The sequence below is a fragment of the Benincasa hispida genome, chromosome 9 (genome assembly GCF_027475165.1).
Source record: "Benincasa hispida cultivar pf3 chromosome 9, pf3_genome.v1.1, whole genome shotgun sequence".
Lineage (NCBI taxonomy): Eukaryota > Viridiplantae > Streptophyta > Magnoliopsida > Cucurbitales > Cucurbitaceae > Benincasa > Benincasa hispida.
Window position 1 is genome coordinate 24,256,164 of NC_143486.1, and position 24,786 is coordinate 24,280,949.

General features: G+C 35.1%; 1 protein-coding gene across 1 annotated transcript in view; it reads right to left on the reverse strand.

Moving 5' to 3' along the window:
* LOC120086459 (piezo-type mechanosensitive ion channel component) overlaps positions 1-21,872 on the reverse strand; it is a 37,296-nt gene extending 15,424 nt beyond the window's left edge. The window contains exons 1-14 of the mRNA XM_039043131.2: positions 21,502-21,872; positions 13,483-13,563; positions 12,055-12,214; positions 11,806-11,963; positions 11,010-11,166; positions 10,746-10,932; positions 10,195-10,310; positions 9,883-9,967; positions 5,431-5,646; positions 5,173-5,350; positions 3,294-3,422; positions 2,988-3,161; positions 2,567-2,800; positions 190-1,737 (exon numbers count right to left, since the gene is read on the reverse strand). Of these exons, the coding sequence (XP_038899059.1) occupies positions 190-1,737; positions 2,567-2,800; positions 2,988-3,161; positions 3,294-3,422; positions 5,173-5,350; positions 5,431-5,646; positions 9,883-9,967; positions 10,195-10,310; positions 10,746-10,932; positions 11,010-11,166; positions 11,806-11,963; positions 12,055-12,214; positions 13,483-13,563; positions 21,502-21,550 (3,472 nt within the window). The 5' untranslated portion in view covers positions 21,551-21,872. The remainder of the gene's footprint in view (positions 1-189; positions 1,738-2,566; positions 2,801-2,987; positions 3,162-3,293; positions 3,423-5,172; positions 5,351-5,430; positions 5,647-9,882; positions 9,968-10,194; positions 10,311-10,745; positions 10,933-11,009; positions 11,167-11,805; positions 11,964-12,054; positions 12,215-13,482; positions 13,564-21,501) is intronic.
* Between the last annotated feature and the right edge of the window lie 2,914 nt (positions 21,873-24,786).

Here is a 24,786-nt window from a genome sequence, read left to right on the forward strand (position 1 = left end):
TCTTCCAATGGGGGATATTTATATGATTGTAACTTTTCACGAATTCAATGAAAGCTTACTTCTTGACAAAAGATGGGGGTGGGGGGGGGGGGTTGGAAATGAGCCTAATAAAAGCAGGCAAATTGGAAGATATCTTGTTGATTAATCTGAAGACTGAATACAAAGTATCAACAGCTAGAAGATTTATACCCAGCCAACAGTTCAAACAAAATTGGAAGTACAGATTAGAGATTCGCCAGCAGTCATGACAATGGACACCAGTGTTGCTTGGCATAAGCCAATTTGAATTCCACATGTTCTTCCAGAAGGCAATATATTCAAGGATAAGAATGGAAGCAAACAAGAAGACAAATATAGGCCATAGTTTACGTATAATGCCCCGATCCAAAAGAATACAGGCAGCCAGCAACCCAACATAGAACAGCGAGACAGAATTCAATAAAGCAAAACTGGCAAGAAGCAAGGAGATCATGGTTATCTCGAGACCAAAGAGATTGAACAAGTTCTCCATCCAAAATTTCATATATATCTTGAAAATGATTTTCTGCAGTTCAAATCTTTCCTTCCTCAAGGATATAATACGAATCTTGTCCCACTTGTGACTTTCTTTGGTGCTTCCCCATATAAATCCAAATGAATATTTCCTACTGCTGCTACATTCAGAGTTGTCTCTTTTACTAGATGCAGAATGAGACACTTGAGACTGACCAGAGACAAAGGATGGCCTTACAATATGATCCAAACCTTCCTGCTGTAGAAACAATCTTCCGGAGTCTAATGATGGTTTATTTTTCTCATTAGAAATGGATATGTCATAATCATCTTCTTCCGAGACAAATAATGGACAAGGGTCATCCCACTTCCCTTTATTTAAAACAGAACCTGGCATCCTCTCCAACCAGCGAAAGACATTATATTGGAGAGTACATGCAGCAATTATTAGTACTTTTCCGCGCAAGCCTAATTCCAGACCCCAAAATCCAGGCTGAAATACTCTAAAACCCAGAAAATGAGACAAATAAGAATGCTTTTGTCCAGGAAACATTCCAGCTTGTTTACCCCACATCTGGAAAAGATATTCAGCTGTCATGATAACTCCTGTATATGCCAGAAACAACTTTGATGGGATATGTGAAATCTTGGGTAAAGTGGCACATATGACAAGCCCAAGTAGATATAATAATCCAAATGCACTGATCGGTGATATGGATGCATAGAAAAGAGCAGCAAACAGAATCTTGTCACTGTGCCAAATAAGGAAGCGTTTTATAAACCCAAGTCTCCCATATTCTAATAGCTCAGGTTCATCGGAGCTGCTATACCTGCTCTGCCTTCTCTCATAGCTATAAAGTTGCATCACAATCAATACAGCTAATGATTGCCAACAATTTTGCAAAGATGAAGCCTCCGAGTTGAATCCTAAATAAAAATCGAGATCAATTGATCTGGATAACCATATCCTAAAGCTGGAGAAACTGCTTAAACAATATATGAAGACAAAAACTATAATTGCATAGGCTTTTAACGGGAACCACAGTCGCCTCTTTGTTCTTTCAACCAGTTGTCTTCCAATCATCCAAACAAGAAGAAGGAATAAGTAACCAAATGATATATAATTTGGTTTGACAAAGAACACCGTGAGAAGAATAGTCAGAAATGCAATATAGGTTCCACATGATCTGTACATGGATAGGAACTTCTCTCCAATGGAACTGAGAAATGAAGCAATTTTTCTCTCTGCAGTAAAAAATAAATAAATGAGCGATACAAATTATGCAATAGCAAATGGAAACAGAGCCAAAGAACCACCAGTGTTGATTCAAATGATGAAACATAAAAACCAAATTATTTTGTAGTTTCTTTAAGCAAGACAATTGCTAATTCATATCAAATTGAAACTATGGTTGCATCTAAATTGATAGAAGGAAACCTAACAGAAAATAGTATAATCCACCAATCAGACACTTCTTAACAAAATAGTGATGGCAAGGGAAAGATCAAGGTTTTTGTTGGGGTTGCTAAAGTGTTATGTTCAGACAGGATTTTTGTAATAAACTTTGGGTGGAAGCAATTAGTTGTCACTCTAACATTAAAAACAGACAGTTACTAGAGTTGAAGCGACGATATTCCCTTGCATGCATCAAAAAAGTTTTCCTAGACAAAGCTTTTCACAACTCTTCCGCTTAAAGTTGTTGGATCTTAAATTTGCACATCCATAATCATCAAAAGAATAGATTAGATCCGAAGGGTTTAAAAAATGTCCACATAGGCTGTTTACATACATAACAGCTGAAGCGTTATGACCCAACTTCAAGGAAGTTCCTGGTCACAAATCTCAAACCTTATTTTCCCAATTAACCTTGGGTTATATCGATTAGCAGATGAGCTGACATGGCCAGATAATCATGCATCATTTGATTCAACCAAAATAATTCAAACAAAAAATAAAGTTCGCAATCCAACAAACTGATTTAATAAAATCTTAACAGTAAGTTTCTTCCTTTTGTAATGTATCACAGATCAAATGGTAGACTCAATATAATCAACGATGAGGTCTGATTGATACCATGCGAATGACTATCATGGCAATAATTAATTGTTGTGGCTGTATAAACTGATAGCAGAACTGATTTATTAAGGCCAGCTCGTAAAATGCTAAATCCAACTGGGGGGCTAGGTGTGTGCTGCACAATGGCAGAAAATGAAAATAGCATTTCAAAACCATGGTTATGAATTGTGCAAAAGCAAGCAAGCAGAGTTATTTCCAGGAACTCCCACATGCTATCACGTCCAAGGAGACCTGCATTGAACCACTGAAAATAGTCACTGCAACCTGTTTCATTGTCATAGACTCGTAATTTATTCTTTCAACATTATTTTGAAAAGAGTTTGAGGCGACAAGTGATAAAATGAAATAAGCAAACCCCCTAACAGAACATCGAATTTTAATATCATAATATAACATCCGTGGATGAAAGCACACGTACCTAGTTGCAACAGAATTTCCCTACACAAAGAACTTTCCCGGTCTAACACATCCGATATCAAGCCAATCTGAAGAAGATACAATAATGCAAAATGAACCTCATTTAGAAGAATCAAAGACTGGCGCATCTTTCTGCTAACTTCGTGGCTCAAAAGGTATAGGAGGAAGAATACCACTGAACATTGAAACAAAGAAAGAAAATTGAGGAATTAAATAAGATCATAATTTGTAGCTTTCATGTCATAAGAAACAACCAGAAATTACGCAAATTTTCACTATGATTATTAATTGGCACGGGAAAACTTACCATACACAGCATGGATGAAACCGGGCTTCATTGCAACCAGGAATATCAAAGTTAGCACGATAGCTCGAGAGCTTTTGCGCAGACCCCATGCAATAGTTGCCACAATTAATACCTTGGTCTCTCCTTCCTCTGAAAATTAAATTGTGTAAAGGACCCAACTTTACCGCTATCAAGGAATTGACAAAAATACAAATAAAATTCAGAGGAAGATGATCAATATCTTTAAGGTAATAAAGAATACAGGACAAATGAATGATGTAGCCAAGGATCAGACTCCTCCAAGAATCTTCAAAATTTTATATTCAATACCAAAATAAATTGTATTTATAAACAGCACCTATTAAATAGAAGCTTCTTTAACTATGTTGATATTTTGATTATTGCTTCTACAATTTTTTTTCTTCATTTTTTCTCAAGCATCAGAGCCTTAGATCGAAGGGGCAATGGTTTTATTTGAGAATTAAAAAAACCAGTTTAGTATTTGAAAATATGTATCCTAATGGGTCATTTTCTCTATTTGAGAGCTACAAACTGATATTGTATACATAATATTTAAAAAAAAAAAAAAAACAGTAATCACTGTAGACTGGTTATAGAAGTTATTGATTCTTAATACTCTATCAATTTTTTCACAGTTACTTTCACAAATCCCAAGAAACTTCAACGTTAAAATTATCTGAGCTTCAGCAATAAAAGAATGCAAATTTCGTTGGGATCAGAAGGTACAAAAATCAATGGCTCGTATATGATTTAAGATAATAATGGAAGCAAATGGGACATGATCCATGGTTGTGACACAACGTTAGCCGGCATAAAAAGAAAGGGAAAAAATGTTGTAGATAATTGTGTAGTTCAAAGTTTCTTTATTGAATGAACGACTTTTTTTCAACATAGGGGCAGCTATATAAAGGTATGAAATGGAATAACTAATTCCATAACAAGCTAACAAGGCAGCCAATCAGTCATAAAACTTAACTGACCAATCAGCCTAAGAATCTAACAAACATCCAAACCAACCAGCTTTAAAATAAAAGCTACATACGAAAGAATTAAGGGAAACCAGCCAAACCAACTGATTACAAATCCCAACAGCATCAAAAATGCTAAATTGGTTTTTGGTAGTGATTTTAGGAGCAATGTTTTGCAGTTACAGGTGGGGCCAGCCCTTAAGAGAGGTCCTAAATTGATTTAGAGCAATGCGGTTAAAGCCTTGTTAGCTGAATTATGGTTTGAAAGAGACCAAAAAGTCTTCCATGATAAAGCTTCCCCTTGGTTAGATCGTTTGAGTTTGCTCGGTTAAACGCTTCTTCTTGGTGCACTTTATCAAGATCCTTTGAAGTTTACTCAACCCAGGAGCTAAATTTGAATTGGCGAGCTTTTATTTTTCCTCCACTTTAGAAGCTGGTGGGCACTTCTCTCTACAGCAGACTTTAGCTATTGCATTTAGGCTGTTTTTCTTTTCATTCAATTTTTGTTTTAGTATTCTTGATGGGAAGCTGCCTTTTATGTACCCCTACTAGTTTTTTCGTTGTAAGAGTTGTGTTCTAGCCTTGAATCTTTTTACTTTGAGATTAGCTTTGTTTGGATATGATGCCCGTTAAGGGGGTGTCAACCTAGTTGAGATGTCCGGATGCACCTCCTGATCAATAGGTCTTATGTTTAACGCTCTTTGTATCACTCTCTTGTACTTTGAGCATTAGTTTCTTTCAATTATGTTAATAAAGAAACTTGTTTCCTTTCAAAAAAAAAAAAAAAAGAAAAAAAAAACAGAAGCAAAAAGGCTACATAAGGTACATAAAAAACATAGCAATGACTGAAAGAAGATAAGCTAACATAATAAGTAGCATAGAGAAGTGGCAATCAATCAATCATTAGTTACCTCTAGGACTTGAGGTGTCATTTGAAGAACGCTCGTCCTCACCAGACAAGCAAAGGAAAACTGAATTGTTTACAAGATTAACTAAGGCAACCAAAATTCCAAGGCCAAATTGTGCAAGCAGAAAGAATCCTGGTATTGGATAATGCCACAAACCTACCATCTCCCAAACATCCATGTCCTGCAAACATAACCAAGAAAGATTGCCATTGATGCATGTGTCCTACTGAAGAAATTGACATGAAGTCAATTCAATAATACCTTTCCGATCTTCCGATTCAAAAATGTGAATGCTACATTGAAAATATATGTGCTAATAGCCCAGAAGAGAATGAAGACAAGCAGCAGCCCATTCAATCGATGCAATTGAAATAGTGAAGGAAAGGCATATATGATGTACCCAACATATGCGAGTAACCCAAATGCACATAAGCTTGCAAAATGAAAACTCCAGAAGGACAGAGCAACCAAGGAGACCTGTCACAAGGAGCTCTGCAAGCTTAAATAAATCTTAATATGGGTGAATTAAAACAAGAAATAACTTGGTATCGTTAAAATGACATTAACAGAACAATGGAAAAATGAATTGAACAGTGTAAACTATAACAAAACGTTTGATATCTTGTTATTAAAAAATAAATAAAAAGCTATGTGCAACAAAATGTTCTCGGAACATTATGATGAGGAAAAATAGGGTAAATTGGGTAATATTTTAGGTCAATTCCTCTTTTATCCCCCACATATAAAAAAATTCTATAAATATTAGTCTTCCCCTCTTGAATGAGACACATTATCATTCTAATAAAAGATTTACAAACTTGATTCTTAGAGGATTATTCCTTGAGGCTAGTTAGGATACATCAATTTGATGTTAGAGCAACCATCTGGGCCAACTTTGCCAGCTGCTAGTTAAAGACCGAGAAACTCTTGGCGACCCCGATCATAAAAGGGTGCTTCGAGCGCTGTGCTCGTTGCCAAACAACCAACATATATTTAGTGGAAATTAAAATTCAAGATAGAAAGCATTTGGTTAAGGCTTTACAAACAGCAGCATCAGTGGAAAGGTATCGTTCGATTTCTACCAGATTTCACTCCTTAATTGAGTTGTGTGGATTATAGAAGAAAGAAATCATGCCTCAGTCACCACAATTAAGATTTAAATAAGGCTTTGGGGCCTGAATTTAAGTCGTTTCATTGACCTTCAATATTTTGCCAATAGAAGTTATTCGGTTGAAGCATCTTTTGAAGCCTACAGTCTTGTTGGACGTTGGTTCTTCATTTTTCACATTCAGTGAGCGTTTGGTAGTTTGCTTAGGATCACGATCAACAATATTCAGTTTGGTTGGCCATTTTAGAAACCTTATCCTCAGTTGTTTTGTTCACTTGTGGTTATAGTTTTTCTTGCAGAGTTCTGTTTTGGAAGAATTCATCTAGCCTTTCAAGACTAGTTTCTTTCGTGGTTTGTTAGTTTTGATGTAACACCCCAAATTTTCATGTAATTTTCTTTAAATTATCTTGAAATATTTTGGCGTTATTTTGGATAAATTGGAACTAAAAATTTAATTTGGGAAGCAAGATAATTAATTTAAAAGATATTTGTAAAGAATAGGAATTTTAATTCAATTTAAGGGGAAATTGGATTAATTCACTTGGGAGAAAGTGTGATTTTAAATTGATTAAATATTTAGAACGATGTAATTTATCTCAACTGTTGGATTGTATGTTCCCTTTAATTTTGCTTTGGAGCCAAAATTAAGTTAATTGGAGAAGTTAATTGGTTTGAGATTAATTTGATAAAAGATTTGGAATTTTTGAATTATTTTAGGAATTTGAAAATAAAGAAAAGGAAAAGAATTAGGAATTTGGAAATTAAAAGGAATTTGAAATTTAAGAAGGAAAAGAGGAATTGTGGTTTTAAATTTAATCCTCTTGAATTTTGGAGTTTGGATCCAACTTAGAGAAGATAATTAATTTAAATTGAGTTGGTAAGAGAAATTTGGATTTAATTAAATAAATTAGATTATGAATTTTCTAATTTAGTTAGATTGTGAAATTTCTAATTCAATTAGAATATGGATTTCCTAATTAGAGAAAATGACTCATTCAAAAAAAAAAATTTAACCTATCTACTACTTTAATTATTGATTTTCTAAAAAATACATTTCCTAATTAGATAAAGTATCATATTCAAAAGGAAATCTAATCTATCTACTACTTCAAGTTAGAGAATCCCAAATAATCTAGAATTAAGATTATTTTTCCTCTATAAATACAACCATCCACCTCATTTCAAACCATTAACTTCATTCTAAAGGGATGCCAATTAGAGTTCTATCTTGGACTAAACTCATATTCGTCATGTATTTGGGCATCAAATTATAGTTTTAAGGGACTTAGCATGCTGTCCAGCGTTATAAGATTGATTTTGGAGATTTTGGTAAGTGTTTGTGAATTTTTCTTGAAAAGATTGTGGATTCTCATTAAGCTTGGACTAAACTTGTGTTACCCATGTTGTCTTGGATTTAAATTGAAGGTTCAGAGGGATTTTTGAACAAAAGCAAGCTGTCCAATAATTTTAAGGTCAATTCTGAGGCAATTTTCATATTGAAGATTAATTTGGAATTTACGCCAAGAAGTTTCTCAAGCTAAGAGGGTTGGATTTCTTTGTTTATATTGAAGTAAGTGATTTTCTACTGGAACGCCCTTGAATTGGACATTCAAGTTAAATAAAAGTGTTAACTAGATGGTACCATAAAAGCATGCTAAAGATTGATTGGAATGATTTGCTAAGCTATGTAATTTTAAGCTACATTATGAGCATGTTGGAAACCCATGGACTATGACTTAATGTTTAAGCCTTTTTGACTGTTGTGTGCATGCTAGGCTAAGGGGTGACTGTTAACGCTCTTATCGGGCTGTGTACATCTTATGTTTCAGTGTCCCTATGGGATCACCACTATTGCTATGATTTGTGTTCCTTCAGGTTTACACTTATGACTGATTTGGTGTTCCTACGGGAGCACTACCTATGTCATGTCATACTATGTTATACTATGTTATGTACATTATGCCAATGTTAGGTTGAGTTTAACAGGTCATCCAAATGGTAGGGGTCACTTACAGAGTATTTTTATACTTAACCTTTCTTATTTTATGTTTTTCAGGTAAGAACAGGAACAGACTGACGAGAGGGACTGTGCCATATGGGACAACAAAACCGCTTCTGCTCAGTTTATGTTTTCAAGCTATTTAAAAGTTTTGATTTGGAACTCGATGTTGGTCAAAAAATTTATCTGTTTAAATGTTATTTTCCTTAATTGTTTAGGGACCCCAAACAAAGGTTTTACTTATTTATTAATTTTCTAGTTTATTTTGGAAAACTGTCTTTATTGTTTTACTAAATTTTTCTTCCATGGTCAAAGTGTTTGGGTTTTAAATGTGTATTTATGAGTAACGACCCTCATCAAAGTACTTGAAAAGTCGGGTCGTTATATTTGAGATCATTCAGAGTTCCTCTCCTAATGGTTTTCTCAGTATAGACTTTATGTTTTGGTGTTCTCTCTCTAAACTTGTGGGAGTATTTTCAAAGGGGTCGCTTTATCCTCCATTTTGATTCAAGAACGTTCAAGAAATAGATTTTAAATCCTATGATTTGAAATCGAGAAATGATTTTAAATTAATTACTTTATTTGGAACAAGAAAGATTTGAAATGAATATATTTAAAATTTTGTGTTTTGATGGTAATTGAAAAAGAAAAGAAAGTTAAGAATTTACTAATACAGGCTTTTAACTATAATGTATTAATTGAAAATTAGAATCTGATGTGTTAATTGAAAATTAGAATTTAACAAGGTTAGTTAAATAATTACTTTCAAATTCTATGAAATCTTGCAAAATCCGAGCATTCTAGTTAAGAAAGTTTTTTAAGTAAAAAGGGATGTGAAATCACTTCGGATTTTAAAATTATTATATTTCCTACATTACTAGAAAATGGAACTCATTTGAAATCCATTATAAATTCAAATCCCTCAAAATCAGGAAAGTTCCAAAGAGGCCATCATTGAGGGTGGTTGGATTCTTGTTTGCTATTTTTGGAAGATCTAAGTGGTGCAGTTTCATATCACTTGTTGGGCTCTAATTCCTACTCATGTTGGAAGGTTTTAGGGCATTAGGAAGAACTTTCTTTTCAAGATTTTTAGAGTTGGTTCATCAAAAGCTTCTTTCATTGGATTTTTAGTTCGCTTTTCAGTTTGCTCTTTGTTGGACTTTTGTTGGTTGAGGGTCGTTTTTTGGGTTTCTTTGGCAAGTCGGTCGAAGTTTTTTAAAGTTTGTCTCTAAATCTTTTTCTCCTTTTAGGAGTTTGTATCTTTTAAATTTGTATTCCTTTCCATTACATTAATGGGGAGTTATTTCTTGTTTCAAACAATATAAAATCAACTCATGCTACTAATCCCCAACCCCCCTTAACTCAGGCAAGCTCACAAAGAAACCAATTTAAAACTAGAAACATCATAACAAAATGGCTGGCACAAACTATGAAACCAATTCATTATTCCTTTCATAGATAAAGTCATATCTATATTCACCATCATATCAATTAGATTAATACATGATGACTCTCCACGACCCACAAAGTTAATACACTCATATAGAAGAAATAAACAATAGTATACACTGGGTCCACAGAAAATATTTTGATCAGAAATATATACCGGGAAACCATACGTGAAAAAGTTAATAGTAAATGTTCGAAAAACTTCTCTCCTCAACAGAACATTAGTATGCTTCACACCAGATCTGCAACATCAACAGCAGGTATAAATGAGCAAAGAACCACAATCATAACACAAATACACCCTGTATAGATAAGCTTTGGTATTTCAATATTTTCTCAAGATATCCACTAAAAGACTTTCTTGAAACCGTACTAAGCAGATATGAACGAGGAAAAAGGGGGAAAAAGTCTTGATAAGAAAGTAAAAAAATATTATTATGTAAACCAGATAATAACTTAAATTTGAGACCTCAATTCACGAATGAAAAATGAATGCTTAGAGGGAAGAAGTTGCTCCACTAAGTTGCTTTCCCTCATTGACATTATGAAATCCATTTCCTCAAGATCGCACTTAACACAAGAAAGCTGCATAAGAAGTATTACAATACAACTAATCAATCGAACAGAAGATCAGTGACAGCAACATACAACAATAAAAGCAAACAAATTATTCTCAACCCAACAGAATTTCTTTTCTAGGGGGAATCAAAGTGAGCTGCAATGTAAATAGTTTTTTTCTTCTTTTCTTTTTCTTTTTCTTATTTTATTTTATTTTTCTTATTATTATTTATTATTATTATTATTATTATTATTATTATTATTATTATTATTATTATTTTTGAAGAAGAAGAAGAAAAAACAACTTCATTGATCAATGAAATAAAGAAGTAAAGACTCCAACGCCTATTGGTGCATCTGGACAGTAAATGTTGAAACATATACTTTCTGCTTCACATCTTGCCATTAATAGACAAAGCACACATTAATGAAGGGGAAAAATTAGACAAACGAGTTACATACCATGATATAGAAAAGTATAAGAGATACATAGGAACAGATCTCAGGCCATTCGGAGGTTGATGATATTTTAAACAGACCAATGAATTCAGCTACCCATTTCAACATACTAGGGTACTCAACTGGAAGTTGATACACATAAACGAGAAAAATACAGAAACCTGCGTATAGTTGAAGAGGCCTCCACCACCTTCAAATAACATGCAAAGTCAGAACATAAAAAGGATGCGACTGATAAAACCAACTTCAACATACAATATCATCAACCTGAAAAGACCTAAAAAGTTGCTTGTTAAAGACCAATCCACCAGACCTACACAGCTGCCAATGAAAAATGGAAGAGAAACCCATGAAGGATGGCTAATCCCCACAATAATCTGAATTGCAGGAAGTAGCAAACAAGAAGCAACCCTTAGATGAGAACCTGCCATTTCCAACAGAAATTAAATCCTTGCATTTCATTTTTTGAAGAAATCTTAATACACAATTTAATTGCAAATGAGAGCTTGATAATGTGTAGATGCAAAGTGCTCCATGTACAGAATAGGTTGATCGATAATTAGTCCTACGTGCATGATATATCATCCTAGAAAATAAACAACTACTGCTTGGTACACTTTGATCCTCCTTTCCCTCAACAAAAAGGATAAAACATCAAAGAAAGGCTTGAGTTATCTGAATTAAAATTGATTAAATCGATTAAATTAATTCATAAGATTCATAACTCTCCATATTGGACATTTGAGCTGAAGTGCTTTTAATATATATATATATATAGAGAGAGAGAGAGAGAGAGAGAGATTACAAACAAATATGCTCTCCCCCTTCTGAAATGGTTTAACCCTGACACACTCCAACTTCTGACATGTAAACTTACATGATTTACTTTCAGAAATTCCTAAGCAATAGGTCAATCTCTGCCCTTTTTTCCCGCACATTCTATACTTTGGCGAAAGTGCATCAAATTCTATAATGTACGCATGCATATTGAATTGGAGTGATAATCTTACAAAAGGGAAAAAATATTATTCGAATAATCAAAGGGTACTAACTATCTACAAACCTAGATGATCGACAAAAGACAAGAAATGAACCCAGCATGAATCTCCCCTTGGAACAAGACCAATTCTGTACCAGAAAATATCAGCAGAGGCGACAAAAATTGCTAACAGTTGTACGACCAAGAAATAAATAACAGAAGGCGATTTCCACGACTGAATTCTGCAAATGATCCACAGGACACAAAATTTCAGAACGTAGAGGCAGAAGTGAATGAAAAGAAGAAAGGAAAATGCTTTCTTTCAGCTCTTACGTCATGAATCCAATCAGCTTAGCCCACCATGCATTGGCTATGCTCCACTTATATCCCTCAAGAGACCATATAACAAGAAAGGTAACTTGAGCAAGAATAACAAGCGAAGAGAATATAATTATTGGCCATAATACCAAATACCGCCGACCAAAAATAAACCCTACAAGAAAGAAGTGCCATGTAAAATACAAAGTAATAAATAAATACATAGGAAAATACCTTTTTTTTTTTTTTTTTTTTTTTTGGTAAGAAACTGAGTTTCATTGAGAAATGAAAGAATCTAAAAGAATAATACTGAGCAAATAATTACAAAAAATCTCATTAATCGCTGTAAATAAAGATGGCAACAAACCTCGCTCCCTCCCATGGCTCCAAAGAACTCTCAACCCCTCTAAAATCCTATCATTCCTCTCAAGCCACATTCCCCACAAACTAACAAAACGACAAGCCTGCCACAAGACTCTCACTTTATTCCAAAAGGTAGGGATCACCATGTAATGCCATAAGAAGGAAAAGTATTCTTTGGGTTGTGTGGACATGTGGTGACATTTTAGCTATATATTGAGGATTGTGATTGGAAAGTAACTTCGATGAAACAGTGCCTGGAATAGGACACTTGAGACTTTGGTTTGGCATGACTTTGAAATGTGAAATGGGCTTTTTGTCCTTTTTTAACTTTTTATAGAGAAAATGAGGAGACGCGAGTGTAATTAAAAAGAATCCCATTAGGAGAGTAAAACCAACCCATCAAAGATAACCCAAAAATATTACAGTGCTCCGAACGCATCCAAATAAGAACCACAGACCCACAAAACTTTCCGAAGAGAAAAATAACCTCTTAAGGATCTAGAATCAAATGGAGCTTAGATCTCGAACAACCCTCCCAAAAACCTTGAGACAAAATGTATAAGCTTAAAACTTTTTTAAAAAAAAAAAAGTAAAAAATAAAAATAAAAACAAAAAAGGTCAAATATAAAAGCCCGAGAACTTCACTACTTTCATCTGTTAGTGGTTGATCGACTTTAAACTATCTTTGCAAACTTGAAAGACTAACGACCACCTGAAACAGTTTTTGACCCTTGGATAGTAAAGTACTCGAAATCACTTTAAAATGTCCTTGGATGAAGTACTTAATTAGTTTTTTCCCCTCAAAGTGCTTATTAAAAAGGTAGTAAGTAAACAGTTAAAATTACTACTGTCAAAAGCTATACCAGACCTCCTCCTCCAGTGATCTAAATCTTTTTGCAAATATCCTATCTGCTTGATTTTTGCATACTGGGGATCCTATCTCTAAACCCATTAGCTCTCTTACAGTTGTGCTCGTGTACATACCATTCATCAATTAAGTTCGTTAGAATTAACTAGGCATAAATGAACAGTAACTAAAGCTGACAATCAATATTATCTATCATATTGACAGTGCAATACCTATTTTATGTGCATTAAATTGAATGAAAAGAAACACCAATAAATCTGTAAGTGAGACCAGACTCCAATTGATTAGAGCCGCTGCAAGAAAATGAGAAAATAAAGAGTTAATTAATAGTTCCAGAGGTAAAACAGACAATATTCATCAGTATCTCCATGTGATATTAGTTGAGAGGTAAGGAAGCTAAATAATAAAATAACTCTTAACCTAAACACGTCAAGAATTTTATGTTCAAACACAAACATTGTACTTTTCTCTTTTTCAAAGAAAGAGCTCGAAAATGGAATTGGTCTCATGTTTCCATGACCTTTTAATGGTATAATGGTTGCGTGAATGCACGTCGTGCAATAACTCTTTAACGTCTATATATGAATTGTTATTACTCTTTAATGTCTTATATAATTATTCTTTTCGTAATTCCACTCAGCACCACAAACACCCCTAAGAGATTTGTCGATTATCTACTTGAAGTTTGTGGTGGCTTATGTCTAAAGCTGAAGATTTCAATTCCTTAGTAGAATGCCTGTAATGGTCAGGAATAAGTGGTAGGTTCGTCCAAGATGTGCAGTAGACTTCTTTTTTTTTTTTTTTTCCCTGGAAAAAGAAATATTTCATTGAATAAATGAAATAGGAAACACCCCACACCTAAAGGTGATTACCAGAAATCTTTCCAATTGGAAAGGAAAAAAGATAAAGTATAAGAAGTAAAAGGTGGCTCAAATTTACACCAATTATAAACATAAGTAAAAATCGTCTCAAGAAATCTCTCAAATGTAGAGGCAGAGTCCCTAAAAAGACGACCATTGTGTTCACCCCAGAGAGCCCAAAGATAAGCACGCATCAAAGTCAACCAAATAATCTGCTTGGAACCACCAAAAGGATAACCAATAAACAGAGTAGCCAAAAGATCGAAGATGGAACTTGGGAAAGGAAAGGACCACCCAAAAGCCTCCAAAACAATATGCCAAAAGTGGCTCGCGAAAGAGCAATGAGCAAACAGATGAATGGAAGATTCAAAGTTGCAGCAACATAAGATACACCAAGAAGGAGAAAAAAACATATAAGGCGTACGTCGTTGCAACCAATCAGCTGTATTAATAGCATTTAAGACTGGGTTCTGATAGGAAAATCTTTAACTTCTTTGGGTAAAAACCCTTCCAAATACCAGAGTAAAGGTTCGCAGGGGATTGAAAGAGCCGATTAAATCAACCATAAGGGATTTTACAGTGAAACATAAGAATGAATCTAGTGGCCAAATCCAAGCATCAGCGGTGGCCCGCAATCTAACAAGAGATTGATTGCAAGATAAAGAGGCCCATTCAGCAATTTCCAAATCATTAAGGTTACGACTAAGGCGTAAATCCCAGGCAGCTGAACCATATCATATAGCAACTAGTATATCAACAGGATGAAGTGCAAGACGAACACGAGAAAGTTGTAGAGATAATGCCATAGCTAAGCCAATAATCAGTCCAAAAACGAGTGGAAAAGCCATCACAAATACGCCTTTGAGCACAATCTGCAATCAACCCAATGCTCTGACAAATAAAACGCCGGGGAGAAAGATGAGAACCAAAATGCTGAGTAATTGGCCAAACTCTACCAGACAAACGATGTTTAGCAACAATAAGCTAAAGCCATAATGCATCATGTTCATTAAAAAAACACCAAACCCTTGTGCCTACAAGATTGTGCCTCTTCGAAAGGATTAAAAATCCACCTTCTTCGATATAATTCAAAAGGATTTAGAATCCATCTTCTTCGGTATCAAGGCGTCAATATTTGTGTTTCCCTGGATATTTGGATTTGGCCTCTTGATTCCTCTTTGACTTTTACTGTTAAATCTCTTATGGTTGATGTGCTCGGTTCCGTGGATTCAACTCTATTTGATCTTTATACGGTCATTTGGAAAGATATCCAAAAAGAATTAAAATTTTCCTTTGGGAGCTTAGTTGGGGAGCCATTAATACTACTGACCGATTACAACGCCGCATACCTTTTTTTTGAAATGGAAACAATTCATTAATTAAGAGAATATCGAGCAAAAGCCCAAAGTACAAGAGGATTATACAATGAGCTAAATAACAACTGAAAGCCAAAACGGATCAGCTAGCGCACCCGGACATCTCAACTAGGTTGACACCCCCTTAGCGCCCTCATCATATCCAATAATTATCTAAGACTAGCTTAAAGCAGAAGCATAGCTTCTTTACATTTCCAAAAGGACAAACAACGGGGTTAATAATTAAATAAACATTCTGAAAAAACAATGAAAAAGCTAAGAAAACCACTGGATGCTGAAGAGACTAAATCCCGTCGCTTGGGAGGGAGGCAAACACCCTCCAATTAAGATTAAACTCTGATAAACTGTAGACATTGAAGTGCATGGAGAGGATACACCAAGAAGAAGCTAGCTGACGGGCTGATTCGAACCGATCTTGACATTCAAGCACCTTATCATGGAACACCCTCTGATTTCTTTCAAACCAAAGGTCAGCCAGCAGTGCCTTTACTGCATTCAACCATAGAAGATTGTTGGGTTTGTGAAGGTTTATACCAACTAACAGCTGCTGCAAGTTTCCCTTAAAATCATTACACATAACCCATGAAATGTTGAAGAAGGACAGCAACTTATTCCAACACCAAGCTGAATAGGAACAATGAAAGAAAAGGTGGAGGGAGTCTTCTGACCAATTTAGACACAAAGGGCAAATTGAAGGAGAGATATTGTTGGCTGCCATCTTACTTTGCAACACCGGGGCTACGTTCAACTGCCCACTAAGCATTATCCAGACAAGAAAATTAATTCTTCTTGGGCTGCAAGTCTTCCATAAGACCGAGAATAGAGATTTATCCATTGGGGAGGAGTGGGAGAGGTATGTTCTGAGTGAGTTGACCGTAAAGAGACCCGAGGCTGAGATAGACCATACCTTGCTATCAACAAATTCTGAAACTTTCCTTGTTGTAATGACCCCAAGCAAATCTAGAAAGAAGGTGATTTCATCATCTTTAAGCAATTGGCGGAAGGTGATTGACCAAGCTGCCAAATTGGTGTCCCAATGGTCAGCAACCGAACCGTTTGGTAACAAAGATATTCGGAAGAGATTTGGGAATAAGGACCAGAAAGGAGTCGCTCCCACCCAAGGGTCCAGCCAAAAAGCAATTCTTCTACCATTTCCAAGCTTAAGAGTGACCAACGATTCAACTTTCAGCCAAGATTTAGAAATACTAATCCAAGGGCTTCTTAGGCTTCCACCCCCTTTACCTGTCGTGGCTCTTTCTCCCTCCTAGTGTTATATGTGTTGTCACCAGGCTGAATCTCTAACCCATCTGTTTTTTCACTGTTCTTTTGCTACTCACTTCTGGACCACGGCTTTTCCTGTTTTTGGTTGGTCTATATGCCCTCATTCCATCTCTGACGCTTTGGCTTCCTTATTGATGGGTCATCCCTTTGGTGGTTCAAATAAGTTGATTTGGTTGGCTCTCTTGCGTGCTTTCTTTTGGAGTTTATGGGGCGAGCGGAGTAGACATCTTTTTCATGGGACTTCTACCTTCCATCGTTTCATGGACTCTATTTTATCTTTGGCTTTTTCCTGGTGTAAAAATAAGCACCGTTTACCCACTTTAGTTTATCATTTTTAGTCTATAATTGGCACTCTCTGATGTAATGACACACTGTTATTTAGGGTCATGCCCCTATTTCATTCATCAATGAAATGTTTCTTATATCTAAAAAAAGAAAACGTCAAACCCACTTAGCTAAGAGAGCTGAATTATGATTATGAAAGTTGCCAATCTCAACACATCCATCAACTTAGGACGTTGAGTAGTCTCCCAATTCATATTATGCACCCACCATCACCACGAGAACCTTCCCAAAAGAAATCCCATACCAGCTTATCTAAAGTAGCAATGATAGAACTAGGAGCACAAAACAAAGATAAGTAATAAGTAGGCAAGCTAGACAAAGTAGCCTGTATAAGCATGTGCCTTCCACCCTTAGAAATAAAGGCATACTTCCAATTATGGAGTTTGTGCTTATATCTCTCAACAACAGGTTGCCAAAAAGTCAAAGACTTTGGATTCCCTCCTAGAGGTAGACCCAAATAAGTAGACAGCCAACATCCCTTCCTACAACCAAAGGTGGTCAGCATCCACTCTAATCCAACATCATCAATATTAATGCCAAGCAACTCACTTTTAGAAAAATTAACTTTTAAACCAGAAGCCCTTTCATAAATATGAACAAGGTCAAAGAGATTCTGTAAAGGAGAGTGATCTGCAGTGAAGAAAAGTAGAGTATCATCAGCAAATTGACGATGGTTCAAAGGGATGATATATCAATGGGGTAAGTAGCAATAAGACCCCTGAAAGAGCTATGGTGCATAAGACGACTCAGACAGTTCGCAACCAAAGTGAAGAGAAAAGGAGAGAGAGAGGGTCTCCTTGTCTAATACCACGAGCTAGAATGATTTTCCCACAAGGACGGCCATTAATAGTGATGGAATAGTTGGCACTAGAGATGCACCCTCTAATCCATTGATGCCAAAGAGATCCAAAGTAGACTTCAGAGAGTTTTTATGTGCTAACTATTTTGTAGTTTCTAGTCTTTGGAATTCTTGTCGTTAACTGGGAAGCTTTTTGAAGTTCATTGTTAGTTAGAATTAGGGTATATCTAACCCCTTCTCCCAGATGAACTTGGTTTTATGATACAAAGTTTGTCCACATATATAGGGTTTGAAAACGTATCATACTAGGCATTTGAAGGAGGAGGAGATAGCTAATTTTTAGTCTTCTTGGCCTTGTATAGAAAAGAGATTGTTGAATGGTCCAGATAGGAGGCTTTGGTCTATTGAAGACAATGGAGTTTTTTCAGTAAACCCCCTTGTTAAACACTTGACACTTGCATCCCCGTTGAACAAACATTTGGAGAAAGCTCTTTGGAAAACCAAAAGCCCTCGCCGAGTTATCATCACAGTTTGGATTATGCTATTTAGGGCTTTGAATTGCTCCTCAGTTATGCAAAAAAAGCTACCTTCCCAATGCCTATCTCCGCAAATTTGCCCACTTTGTATGGTTGATTCAAAGGAGCTTCAGCATTTGTTTTTCGATTGTAGTTATGCAAAAAATTGTTGGTTGCAGCTGCTCCAAATTTTCAATTTAAATTGGGTCTTTGGAAATGTCTTTCGCACTAATGTTTTGCAGATTTTTATGGATCCGTCCCTAAAGAAGAGTGCTAAACTGCTGTGGAATAATGCAGTGAAAGCGTTGTTGGTAGAAATTTGGTTCCAAAGGAATCAGAGTCTTCCATGATAAGCGGACTACTTAGATGGATCGTTTTGAGATTATCCAGCTCAATGCCTCATCTTGGTGCACACTTTCCAATTATTTAGCAGAGCTTTCAATACAAGATTTAAGCTTAAATTGGCAGGCAATCATATTTCCAGCTTTTTAGAAAATTATTAGATTATTCTGTAGTCCTTTGTTTGGCTGTTGTGTGTGGTCTTGTGTAGGTCTGACGGTGAAGGATCATGTGGGGTTTTGTTTGGTTGATTGTGGAACTTTAGTTGTATTTGTTCTTGTGGTCTGCTGATGTATGTTTTGTACTAGTCTACAAGATACATTTGTTGTAGTCGAAAATGATGAGGGTGCTAAGGGGGCGCCAACCTAGTTGAGATGTCCAGGTGTACCTGCTGATCCCTAGGTTTTATTGCTCTTTGTTTCTACATTGTACTTTGAGCTTTTGTCTCATTTCATTATTTTAATGAAGTGATTGTTTCCTTATTAAAAAAAAAAAAAAAAAAAGTATAATACTAACGGCGGAACTGCAAAAGAGACCTGGCCACTTCAAGCCAAATTCAAAAATTCTAAATAAAGCAAAAGAATGCACAACCTAAGACAAAAGAAACACAATGTCAAAGCAAGATGACTTATGACAAGGGTCAACTAAAAGGTAACAAAGTCAGGATGGTAGCATACATATAGTTCTGTTGATGTCCAGATTCCTACATCGTTTTTTGTTCAAATTGAACTTAAAAAACCAGCTTCAAATCAAGCAAAGGCCAACTAGGTTAATGTAGGGATGGCTATTTTCAAGATAACCATGGATTCTTATAAAAACTTAACGATCAGTCTCCAAAAGAGGGTAGTCCGATGAAAGTATCGACAAAATATCTTTTTTTTTTCTGACAAGAACAGCTTTCATTGAGAAAAAATGAAAGAATACAAGGACAAAAAAAACACTCTGCCCACAAAAGAAACCCCCTGCAAGAAAGGAGTCCAACTTTGCAAAATGAAACCTATAGGATAATTACAAAAGGTCTTCAAAACCAAAGCCCATAAAGAAATGTGAAAACGAACCAAAGACCAACTCACTCGGGTCTTTATCCAACCTTCCCCACCAAACCACCCCCCGGGGAAGTCCTACTATTACACTCCCCCCACAACATCCACCCAATCGCGCGCACCCCATAACCCACAAAAAGCGATTCTTCTCCCCCAAAGGCGGATTATGGAGGAACTCCTCGATCATAGTAACAAACTCCCCTCTAACGAGCAATTGAAAAGCCAAACTCTTGAAAAGAACACTCCCAAACAAAGCTAGTAAACTCACAATGACAAAGAATATGATCCAGATCTTCCCTCGCTTTTCGACAAAGAATGCAATAGAACAGCCTGACAAGCGAGGAGAGCTTCCTGGAGAGACGATCCATCGTATTCACACGACCATGTAACACTTGCAAAGTAAAGAACCTCACTTTCCTATGGCCCTTAATCCTCCAAATGAGCGAAAGACTGAGACACCTAAGGGAGAATGGTCCACAAGATTATGAAAAAAGGACTTACACGAGAATTCCTCCAAAGGATAGGGTCTTAAAACCCTCACACCTTCTCTCATGCCTAAAAGAGTGATTCTCAAACAAAGAAAGCAGAGAAGCAACATCCCTCGCAATCCTCTCGAATAGGTTACGACAAAACCCAAAAGAGAAGGAACACGAATTCCCATACCACACAAGAAAGTCAGCAACAACATGGTTTTTAAGAACCGATAAATGGTAAAGTCTAGGAAATAAGGCACAAAGAGGCCTTTCGCCCACCCAATGATCCTCCCATAAATAAGTATCCCTCCCCTCCCCCACCACACATTGAATAAACTCTGCAAAAAGTGGGAGCTCTTTCGAGATATCCTTCGATAAGTTCCGGTGATAAAGTTGAGGGTGTATGAGATTGCACTTCGCAGCAAATAAAGCTAAGAAACCTCGGACATTTAAGCAATTACAATTTTCATATAAATTATTGGGTTGTTCATGAAGTTAGAAATATCAAATATCAACAGCCAAACTTGGATCAAATGTCCCCTTTGATCAGAAGTGGATTGTCCAATCCGGAATGCCAGACATAGTTATCTTTCTTTTTTCCTTTTTACAGCCAAGGTCTCAAGAACAAAACCACTCTTAGCACAAGTTCGCTTAACCCACCAAAGGCTGCCCGCTCGTGCTCGTGGAGACAAAACAAGAGTTTAGCCTTATTAAATTTTCAACCTCCAGCTTTCACCGTATCCCCAAACATGTCAAGCCATTCATTAAATCACCACTCAACCCGGAAGCTTAAAAGCTGATCAGTTGTGTTAAATTTATCTATATCAATGCTTTTAACAGGACTTGGAAATTTGTACAAAATCCAACCAGTGAAAATCAAAACTAATGAGGAATAAGAGACATTGCAGGTTTTGAAGACAGTTATCTCCCAACATCCCAAGCATTTACAAGTTACAGCACACACGTTGATTTACCAGTATATCGGTTTAGATCCTATAAAATGTCCCGACAGAGATCAAACTGAGTAAAAAGTACAAACTACCACATACTCGGCAACAAATAATCACAATAACATTAGCTCCTTCAATCGAAATATTAAACCAGCAAGCCTTCAACCAATTTTTGAAGCAAATGGTGCAAATATCTCATAAGAAAAGAAACTCACAACAAGTTACAACATGAAAACAGACCAACTCTCACCAGTTAGAAGCAGCAGCGGCAACAAAAGCCCGCCAAGAAAACTCCCCATCAGAGACGAATTGCAGAGAGCGATCACTTCGATTCCATCAATAGCACTGCTCCGGCAATGGGTTTTCGATTTAAATCAAAATCGTGAAAACCCATTTCCAGGAAGCGCTAGATATGTATAAATATTTTTAAATAAGCTCTCTGCAATTCAGAAAGTCAAAATGTGAGCTGATTACGGCTTGCAACAGAAGAAATCGAAATTTGATTAATTGGGGGGCCTCCAAAATCGACGGTGGAACAGTGTAGTTATATAATCTTGCAAGCCAATAGCATCAACCGGGCTTTAGCATCGAAGCTCCGGAAAATGTATTAGATAAATGGGTAACTGAAAGATGATCTGCGGGAGCTATATTTAGGCCAAAGCCCAAATAATAAAGGTTTAAAAACACTCTGGTACTTCTAAAAAAGTCGTCTTTCCACTTTAATTTATAGATCAAAATGGTAACAATTTAGGCCGTAGGGGTAACCTTATTCATCAATCCTAATTTAAAAATGAGTCTCATTTTGTTATTTACTATATTTTATAATTATAATAAAATGGGTTCAACCATGAAATCTATAATCAAATATTGTAATATGATTGAAGAATAAAAGTTGCTCAATCTGATTTTGAGAATTACGTAGGATCCACTACGTTACCGTTATCATTATTGTATAGATATTACTATTGTAACAATATGAAAATTATGAATTTGTCATCTTTATTGTTACCTTTACCGTTATCGTTAGGTTCAAGCAATAACAGTAACGGTAAAATGTGACAAATTTATAATTCTAGGTAAACGCATTTAAAAGCAATCAAATTATGTTTGCAGTCAATCTCATTACGATTCATCTATCAATAGAATTCTATTACAAGTACACCAATTTTCATTATCGTTTGGTAAACATGGCCTTAATCTCGAGTCTTTAATAAACAATAATTTAGCTTTTATCCTTTACAATAACAATATTTCTTACACATATAAATTTTGATAAATTGCCCTCAACATAGTTTAACTAGTATTAAGTGGGTTAACAATCAAGAAATATGTATTTTGAATCTATTTACCACTATTGTACTAAAAATAAAATAAATTGATAAATTAATTAGGGATCAAATTTGTCTATAAACTATATTGAATAATGTTGTCAATCCTAGAGAGGGGTGGATAGGGTTTAATTGAACTTTTTCTTAAAGTAGGCTCAATTTGATCTAATTAAATAATTTTTTAAAATTAAATTAACAACACCCTAATTGATATTAAATAACAATACTATAAAAAAAGTATGTGACAATATATTTAATCAATACCAACCAACAAGAGCAAGCAATTAAAATTAAGTAGAAAAAAAATAGAAAATAGTTAGAGAAGAGGCCACCATGATTTTTATAGTAGTTCGGTCAAACACGACCTACATCCACTTTTTCAAGCGCCTCTTGGGACTTCAATTAAAAAATCTTATTTGACTCTTTCTACGGATGAGAGTCAAACCGCTACCTTGCTCATTTTACGGGTTCAAGAGCAACCCTGATGCTATCCACGGGTTAGGATCCAACCGTTATAATATTTTTTTTAAGCTTTAAATCACACAATAAAACTCTCTAAAAATAGTGGGTGTACAAATTTAAGTTCACATACTTTAATCCTCACAATACAACATAAATTTTTCTCAAGAATAAAATGAAAAAAATAAAAATTGGAAGCTTGAAGAGAGTAACAACGATGGCTTTCTTGCTAAGTTGAGAATTGTAAAATATGAAAAGTTGAAATAATTATGAAGAAGATGAAGTATAAAAAGAGAGGGAAGTAGGATAAAAAGTAGATTTTAATTTGAGTCATTTGATTGTTCAAAAAGTTAAATTGAATGGTGGAGATTTAAACTCAACTACCATTAGACACAAACAAAATATAATATAATATATATATCTTTTAAAACCCAACAGAAAACAAGAGCCCACCATTTATAAAAAACTAACCGTTAGACACAAATATGAAATAATATTAAATTCTTTTCTTAAAAAAAATCATTTTCCTTTTTTTTTTTTGTTATTTAACAAAATCATTTTTTTTACAACATCAATTTCGTTTAATGCTCTTCTCTCTATATAAAAGCTAAAATCCACCAATTTCAATTTTTAGTCACATGTGTCACTCATCCTATAGTTCCAAGTAGCACTCTCTAATTGGTCGAATTTGATGATTAATTCGCTACATCACCGTCTCGAGTATTTTTCTCATTTCGCTTCTTTTTGCTATATCTTTTTTCATCTGAACTTCGATTTAGATGATTCAAGATGCATCAGAATCGTTGTTCCGAGCTCTATGATATGAACTATTCAAAATAATAAAATTATTAGTAAACAAAATCAGGTTTGTTATCATCAAAATATTAATTAATTAAAGACCAAAGAACCAACCATCTCCCATTTTTTTATGATGACAAACTATAGAAGAAAAATACTTAAAATGCACATAACGACAGCAAGACATATGATTAACAAGTAATTTCAATATCAAGTATACATATCACTAAAAAGATCATGGTTAAAATTCATTCAAAAGAATTTACTTCTTCCACTAATTCCTCCCTAAATAATACATGCAATAGAAACAATTATCACACATTTTTTCTTATAATTTTTCTCCTCTGGAATAATAAAAGGAACAATAAACATATAAGCGCTCCCCCTAAAACCATGACACATACAAAGTTTCCAAATTCTCCCCCATCTACATGCATTATATAATAATATCAAGTAAGATAGGAAATCAAGATGCATCACAACGAATAATACTAAGCTCAAGCCTATTTTTGCAAAAACATTCTTCATTCAAAGGTTTGGTAAAAATATCCGCTAATTGATTATTAGAGTTTAAAAATTCAAGAGTAATATTACCATTTTGCACATGCTCTCTAATAAAATGATGTCTAATATCAATATGCTTAGTCCTAGAATGATGGATAGGATTCTTAGTCAAATTAATAGCACTAGTATTATTACAAAATATGGGCATGCTATCAAACTTTAATCTAAAATCACAAAGAGTTTATTCATCCAAAGAATTTGTGCACAACAACTAGCAACCGTAATATATTCTGCTTTGGTAATGGATAAAGCAACCGAATTTTGCTTTTGACTATACCAATATACTAAGGAACAACCAAGAAATTGGCAAGTCCCACTAGTACTCTTACGATCAAGTAAACTCGGCAAAATTTGCATCGGAATATCCAACCAAATTAAATTCAACA